The 7,911-nt window shown below is 41.5% G+C and overlaps 2 protein-coding genes across 5 annotated transcripts in view; one reads left to right on the forward strand and one right to left on the reverse strand.

Annotated features, from left to right (window-relative positions):
* Positions 1-2,732: 2,732 nt before the first annotated feature.
* On the reverse strand, positions 2,733-6,328 carry LOC116401014 (THAP domain-containing protein 1-like). Of its 4 annotated transcripts, none has more exons than XM_031879188.1 (3): positions 6,268-6,328; positions 5,559-5,651; positions 2,733-4,065 (listed from the first exon to the last, which is right to left on the reverse strand). In XM_031879188.1, exons 2-3 carry the CDS (start codon positions 5,627-5,629, stop codon positions 3,432-3,434), a joined length of 705 nt encoding a protein of 234 aa, XP_031735048.1. In that variant the 5' UTR covers positions 5,630-5,651; positions 6,268-6,328; the 3' UTR covers positions 2,733-3,431. The 4 variants fall into 4 exon arrangements, 3 of the variants coding, with proteins under 3 accessions (XP_031735048.1, XP_031735049.1, XP_031735047.1); XM_031879189.1 differs by having other exon boundaries at positions 6,025-6,323; XR_004213958.1 differs by having other exon boundaries at positions 2,733-4,073; positions 5,559-6,323.
* Positions 6,329-7,612: 1,284 nt separating this feature from the next.
* lrrc2 (leucine rich repeat containing 2) overlaps positions 7,613-7,911 on the forward strand; it is a 24,572-nt gene continuing 24,273 nt past the window's right edge. The window contains exon 1 of the mRNA XM_031879195.1: positions 7,613-7,701. Within this exon, the coding sequence (XP_031735055.1) occupies positions 7,613-7,701 (89 nt within the window). The remainder of the gene's footprint in view (positions 7,702-7,911) is intronic.

Below are 7,911 nucleotides of genomic sequence, written 5' to 3' on the forward strand. Positions count from 1 at the left end.
GGAGGGAAAGGGAGGAGGGAGAGGGAAGGGAAAGGAGGGAGGAGGTGGCGGGAGAGGAGCACCAGGAACTAGGCCGGGCCCTGGACAGGCTGCATACAGGCTGGGTGCAGACTAACACCTGGAGACTGAGGCGACGTCACAGCTGATGGACGCGATGAAGAGGACAAGTGTTCAGCCTGAGGAAGAAAAACCAGACATGAACATCAACGGGTTATTACCGGGTTATTAACTGTTTAACGGGTTATTACCTGTTTACCGGGTTATTACCTGTTTAAGGGGTTATTACCTGTTTAATGGGTTATTACCGGGTTATTGCCTGTTTAAGAGGTTATTAACTGTTTAACGGGTTATTACCGGGTTATTAACTGTTTAAGGGGTTATTAACTGTTTAACGGGTTATTACCGGGTTATTAACTGTTTAAGGGGTTATTAACTGTTTAACGGGTTACCGGGTTATTAACTGTTTAATGGGTTATTACCGGGTTATTAACTGTTTAAGGGGTTATTAACTGTTTAACGGGTTACCGGGTTATTAACTGTTTAATGGGTTATTACCGGGTTTACTCTAAAATCATAAAAAATCCTCAAACTCCACGCTTTTGTCTTAAACGTCTCGTTTTGTCCCAAAACCCAAAAATATTCTAGTTTAACAATAAAGACAACAGAGTTTGACTTTAACCACTAATTGATTATCAGGATATTATCGATCGTTGATAAAGATAAAGATTTATGTTGATCAGATGAACTATGAACTCTGTGAATAAACCGTAGAGTTATAATCATCATAACAGAGTTCAATGCAGCATTCTTCTTTTAAATATTCAGTTTATAAAGAATTAAAATCTGAGAATGTGTAGAAACTGATATTTTACTTTAGAACACGTTAATATTATAAGAGAGAGAGAGAGACAGAGAGAGAGTCATAGGTAAACTGAGCAGAACTTTCAGTAGAGGGTTAGGGTTAGACCAGGATCAACCAGACCAGGATCTACCAGACCAGGGTCAGACCAGGATCTACCAGACCAGGACCTACCAGACCAGGATTGGATCAGACCAGGACCTACCAGACCAGGATCTACCAGACCGGGACCTACCAGACCAGGATCAACCAGACCAGGATCAACCAGACCAAGATCTACCTGACCAGGATTGGATCAGACCAGGATTGGATCAGACCAGGATCCCACTGTTTCAGTTTGTCATAAAACTGTAAAACCCTAACAGTGTCTGAGGAGACGCCTCACTCCTCCTTCTTCTTCTTCTTCTTCTTCATGACTCATAAACAAAGCTACGCTAGCTCGTTAGCATCGTGAGATGTAGTTCACTAAAGACGACAAACTGACATGTTCTTCACCTGAAAATAGAGCTTTAAGCTTTAAATATAATAGAACTATATTACATTTGAGATTTATGATTCCTTCTCATTAGATATATTAAAACCGGCCCCCCTCTTCCTCAGTAGTTTATAGTTACATGATATAAAATAAAGTCTCACTGTGAGACATCAGAGAGGTTCTTCATCATCAACACACTGAGGATGATGAGGATCTGTGTGTGTCTGTGTGTGAGTGTCTGTATGTCTGTGTATATGTGTCTGTAGGTGTGTGTGTCTGTAGGTGTGTGTGTGTGAGTCTGTGTGTAGGTGTGTGTGTGTGTGAGTGTGAGTCTGTGTGTGAGTGTGTCTGTAGGTGAGTGTGTCTGTAGGTGTGTGTGTGTCTCACATTACACTAACATCATGGGGTCATTAACGTGTTTCTCTTCTTATTAACTGAATGAGTTGCTGCTTGTTTTGGCAGTTGATGAAGATGAAGATGATGATGACCATCTCAGAGGTCACAGTTTACCTTCTTCCTCCTCCTCCTCCTCCTCCTCCTCTTCCTCACTCACTGACCACCACGTAACGTAACGCTGGCTGAACTCCTACATGTATAAATGTGTGCACACAGACAGGTGGTCCAGTCTCCAGACGGCGGCCATATTGCGCCAGTATTTACAAAAAAAAAAAAACCCGCATCGGGATAAAAAAAAAAAAAAAAAAAGGCGCAAGCGAACAAAGGGAGAGGGGAAGCAGAGGCGCTAAGCTAGCTGCTTTTTACGGTAAAAACGTTAAAAACCGGACGAGCATACGGCCCGGTAACCGGCTCGTTCGTCGGTGCTTCTTACCGGTACAGCAGTCAGCGTCGCCGCATAATCCCGATCAACCGCCGTGGCTCCAAAAATTGATCCGCTCTGCCTCCCGTTTGGGGGTTCTCGAGCAGCTGCGTCAAGCTAGCCGCGCTTAAAGATGGAGGGGAAGGCGGAAGTCGAGGCGGCTCGGCCCTCCAAAATAAAAGCGCGGATTTTTTTGGCTGCGATTGATTTTTTTCGTCTTTTTCTTCCTCCTTTTTTTTGTTGGCGGGTTTGCAATGACAACTTTTGAAGGTGCAAAGCGCCACCTGCCGTACCGGAGTATGTAGACCAGGATCCACTTTACATTAGTCTGTTATAATAATACTCATTTAAAATATATATTTAAATAAAGAAATATATTTAAACATATATAAATAAATACATATTGAAATATAGATAAATAAATATATAAATTTAAATACAGTATATATATATATATATATTGAAATATATAAATTTAAATACAGAAGAATATATTTAAATATATTTATAGAAATAAGTATATATATTTAAATATATTTATTTATTTATATAAATATATATATTCAATTACAAATGGTGTTCATAAAGAAACGTGATAACCCTCTGAGTTACCTTCACCTTTACCTCCATTTGTTTCTGGTATCCTTTCTCTCTAACCCTTTCTTTAATATATTTGACAGTTTATTATGTTCTGTTATAACACGGTCATATTATATTCAGCATTTTCAGTTATAATACAACAAGGATATGTGTGATAATTACTTTTCCCAATAGAGATATTCTTATTTAAACTGGTGGGATTACTGCGTTACCAAATGTCCGTTATCCGCCTCATATTTAATACTTTTAATGCTAATTCATAACCCTTTAATCCCTAATGTGCAGGTAGCCAAACCAATTCTACAACTATTCCCAACCTCTGAATTCTTCTTCATGTTTTATTGTTGCACTATGTTCTTCTTAGTTCACTCCTACAGGGTCCAGAATGACATTTAAAAAAACATAATTTAAAGGTGAGAGTTATTAATCACAGGGAGCTTTTCTCAGGTCTCACATTTTATCTGCACACACACAAGACATTAAATCCACATCATGAAACGAGTAAGGAGCTTCTCCAACGTGTACTGTACTGACAGAGACAAACAACAACAACAACAACAACAACAACAACATGAATTAAAGGAACAGTGTGCAGCAGAGACTTGGAGAAGAAGAGACCTGTGGTTCATGGTGCTGTTAGATTGCTGCTACACAGCAGAGCTTCAGGCGTCTCCTCTCCATCAGACGTCTTCTGTGTATTTTGTCTCATTGTTCTCAGTTTGTGCTGCAGCTCGTGGACGACTCCGGTCAACCGGGAAGTCTTCAGATTCAACCGTCTGGTGGTCTGTCTCTGATTTCAGCTTCTTACGGTAGGTGACCAGTTTCCTCCCCATCGTCTGAACCGCGACATGTAACTTGTTCAACGCCATTTGAGTATCGGGAGCTTCTCCGACACCCGCGTGTTCAGCGGAGGCCGGTACGTCGACACGCGACTCCTCTCCGACGCGGTCGCCTTCCCGCTCGGTCGTCTCGTGCCGCCGGTCGTCGTTAGCGGCACCGCTCACCTCCGTAGACGTGGAGTTGTCGCTAACGGCCACGCCGCAGTACGGATGGTCCAGGTACACCGGGTCACTTACCCCGCTGAGGATCCTCTCCTCCTGGGTCGTGCACGTCCTGTTGGCGCCATGGCGGGAGAAGGTGAAAACGGTCGGGACGGCGGTCGCGTTCAGCCGCCTGCTCCTCCCCGGGGCGCTGTGGAAACACTCGGTGGTGAAATGTAGAGCACATAGGCGCGAGTCGGCCGACGGCTCCCAGTTCTTGCGCTTTACGTTGGTGACCCACAGACGCAGCCTCGCCTCGTGGTGGTGTGGAAACCTGTAGAGCTGAATGTGTTGGTTAAGTGGTGCAAACACACGTTTAGGTAGAACATTTAATACTACAACACTTCTGACCTGAGAGGATCCTTCAGACCCGAACAGCCAATAAAGACGTTATAAAGTATTACAGCAAGTATTTCATTGATTTGTTTCTTCTCTCACTTCTATGGAGATGTTGATGTTGATGTTTATGGACGGTTACACGCAGCTTATTAGTCACAGAGACGTGATGAAGGCGTCACATTCTATGTTTACCAAGTTTATATATTGCATGTACTTGTTGCATGTTCATAATGTATTTATATGAATCTCCCTCACGATGGTTTACATTGTTCTTGTTCCTGGTTGGACGTCTGTCTGAGGATCTGTAAGTTCTGTAAAATGATAAACAAAGTTTAAAAAACTAACTAAACTAAAACTAATCTCAGTTTAGTTAAACGAAGGAGAGGAACTATATGAACACATGTGGAGGACGAAGGTAAAGGTGAGAAACCTTCTCACAGTTCAGCTGGTGTACTTTGTGTCATGGTGTCAGGTTGGTAGTATTAGTTGATAGTTGATGCCCACTTAGAGGTTCTCAGACTTGTTATGCCCCCCCGGAACATAATGACATAACTTTAACATTTCTTTCAGTAATTTTGGACGAGCAACTAAAAAACCGCAACTTCCACTTTAACTGCATTAAACCTTTTATGATTCAAATGAAGCTTCAAATGTCGCTGTCGCCCTCAAACAAGTGAGGAACACATGCACCCTCCCTAGTGTGTGCTGGGAGCAGTTAGGGGTTCAGTGCCTTGCTCAGGGACACTTTGGCACAGGACACGTACTAGCCAAGGATTGAACCGCCGGCCTCAGTCAGTGGACGACCCTCTCTGCCCACGAGCCCAATGTAGTCACGGTGCTGTTAGATTGCTGCTCGCTCGTAGAAAGATCAGGTTTAGTATTGTTGAGGGTTTACTGACTTCAGAGCAGGTGAGATGATTTTGGGGAGCAGCTGCTCCAATCACACAACAGCACGGATCAATAATCAATAACTAGTAGAGAACATGATCAGAGATCTTTCCTTTTGTCCTTTGTGCTGATCTGAACCGTGAGTTTTATGAAGCGTTGCTCTTCTTCTGACTCAGAGTAAAAAGTCGTTTTTTAGCATAAACAATACTTTAGAGGTTTTAATGAACACACTGGAAACAGCTTCCGTGTTGTTTAAACGCTCGTTGATGATGATTATTTTTAACTCTTCTTCTTCGTGGTTTCCATGTTGTTTTCACAAAGTCTGAAGAAAAACTTCCCAAATCAAACAATGTGAACGTCGATGTGCTCATGAACGCATCATTATACACAAAAACAAAGCTGTAAGTATGTTTAGTTCATTCAAAGCTGATCTTTCAAACGTAAACGTTCACTTCTTTAACTGTGTGATTCAGCTAGCTAGCGTTAGCTTAAATAAAGTAGAAACTAATAAATATCTTATGAACATTTGTTGTCACATACCGGAACAGAGGAACTTTGGATCCACTGCGGTCACTTCTCATCAAACAGTTGAAGGCGACACAAGACGGCATTTTACTTATTGTCAACTTCTTTCTGTAAAGATTAAAAAAAGGTGATTTTAGTTTTTGTGTATTTTTCTTTACTGCCTCAAAAATACCACGTTTCTCTTCTGTGACATGTAAACACACATTTAAAATGTTAAAACTCTGAAGAATGATCGAATGTTTGTGTGTTGTTGTAATACTCATATCGGCCACAAGAGGCAGTACAACCACAAACACGTGTTTTAAATAAAGAAGTAGAAGTACACAAAGTACTTTATTGTGTGTTAGCAAGATATGTACATTAAAACAAGTATACTTTAACTACATGAAGCTGATAGTACTTGTGTACTTTTACTGATACTTTGACAACATGAAGCTGATAGTACTGGAGTATTTTTACATGGCAGTATTTGTACCTTTACCTCAGTAACTGAGTACTTCTTCCATCACTGGATCATCCACATTGTTTGGCTTGTTGTTAATACTAAAACATGAGAGTACACATGTACTCATGTACTGTGATACTTTGTCTGATTGATGAAGAGAAAAGTACCACAAACTTTGAGGTATAATCTAACGTCACGTAGTAACCTTCCCGGTATCCCGTTACATCGTAATTGTATCGGTAGTTTATGACTTTAAGTTGAGTTATTATTGTTATTTACCTCAGTGACCTGCGTCAATGAAACGGTCAGCGCGCGTGCTCTCTGGGCCCCACGGATGCGGAAGATCCGGGTACTTCTTCTTCTTCTTCTTCTTCGTCTTTTAATACTACTGTCGCCACCTAATGTACCGGAGTGGGATTACGTAATAAATATATGAATTAATTAATGAATAAATTAATAACTAACAAACTAAATTGACTCAATAAAGAAGTTATATTCCGGATATTAAACCTGTTTCGTTCAAATGTTCAAGAATTTTCACATTTTTATTCTACATTTTGTTCTATTCTCTGTTTATGTTTCGTGACCTTTGCAGTGCTTTGTTGAACTTTTATTTTCTCTCACTGTGTTTGTTGTATCCACCAAATCCTTCGTGTTCACTCGAATTAAAAACCGTCAACTGTTCCGCGCTTCTAAAAAGCTTTTATTTTGTGATAATTTTAACCGGAAGTGTGCTCTCTACCAGGCCTATCGGTTGCCTTGACGCTGGTGATTGTTTGCATTGAAGCAAAAATAAACTCCCTCTTGCTAAATAGTGATCCAGCAGAATGTTGACCGCTCGGTTTGCTGCCGTGTCTTCCTGCCAAATACTGAGATTCTCTGTCTTCTCAGTTTTTTCTTATTTTCTTATAGCAGAATCATTTAACAACATTTGGATTTTGTTTAAATTAATTTAACGTTACCGTCTGCTTCATGCGTGGCTAATAAAAAACAACTGCATTGTAGTGTGCCCGGTGGCCCAGCAGGGGGCGCGCTCTACTCAATAAATGTCTATAAAGGGGCGTAACGTATAAACTGACCCAGTGAGCCAGTTTCATTTCATTTCATTTCATTTCATTTCATTTCATTTCATTTTATTTTATTTTATGTACTAAACTGTATATAAGTACTAGACATCTTGAGCTACACTCCAGACCAGTTGGTGGTGGTAATGCACCAATTCATTGTTTGCCAACCGCCAATAAACCTCAAAGAAGAAGTGTTTTGGTTAGAGGAAAAGGCGTTCGTTTTTCGTACCAGAGCTGGTACACCCGTAAGGGCGGTGTTTAAACGCGTTTAAAGCGTGTCAGACGAACGGTTTACCGGGGAACGTCGGTAAATAAAACATGGTGACAAACTGTTACATTACAATCAGAGCGGAGGAATTTTTTATTTTGTGGGGTGGGGGGGGGGTAAAAAGCCGACGAGCTGCTTTAGTTACTGCCGTTATAAAAGTCCATGATAGCGATAGACACGTAAGCTAACGCTAAGCTAGCTATAATTCGCCCTGGAAGAGACGGAGAACCCTCCGGAGGATGCCGAGACACGGGGACTGGATGTGAAGATCGTTACGGAAAGATGTGAGATGAACCGGGAGAAAACCACCGCCATCGAGGAGGCCAACGACATCATGTTGGTCCGGAGCCCGGTGAGAGGAGCGCTTAGCATCGGCTGGTTAGCAACAGCTAACCTAGCTAACAGCTAACATGAAGCTAATCAGTTGACAGCAGTTGGAATGTGCTGTCATGGCTGTTAGCTAGCTGTAAATGAAGTGCTACTAGCTAGCTAGTAGCTACAAATATTATTGTGTGTGTGTGTGTGTGTGTGTGTGTGTGTGTGTGTGTGTGTGTGTGTGTGTGTGTGTGTGTGTGTGTATGTGTATAT

The sequence above is a fragment of the Anarrhichthys ocellatus genome, unplaced genomic scaffold, assembly GCF_004355925.1.
Source record: "Anarrhichthys ocellatus isolate YVR2014 unplaced genomic scaffold, GSC_Weel_1.0 scaffold234, whole genome shotgun sequence".
Classification (NCBI taxonomy): domain Eukaryota; kingdom Metazoa; phylum Chordata; class Actinopteri; order Perciformes; family Anarhichadidae; genus Anarrhichthys; species Anarrhichthys ocellatus.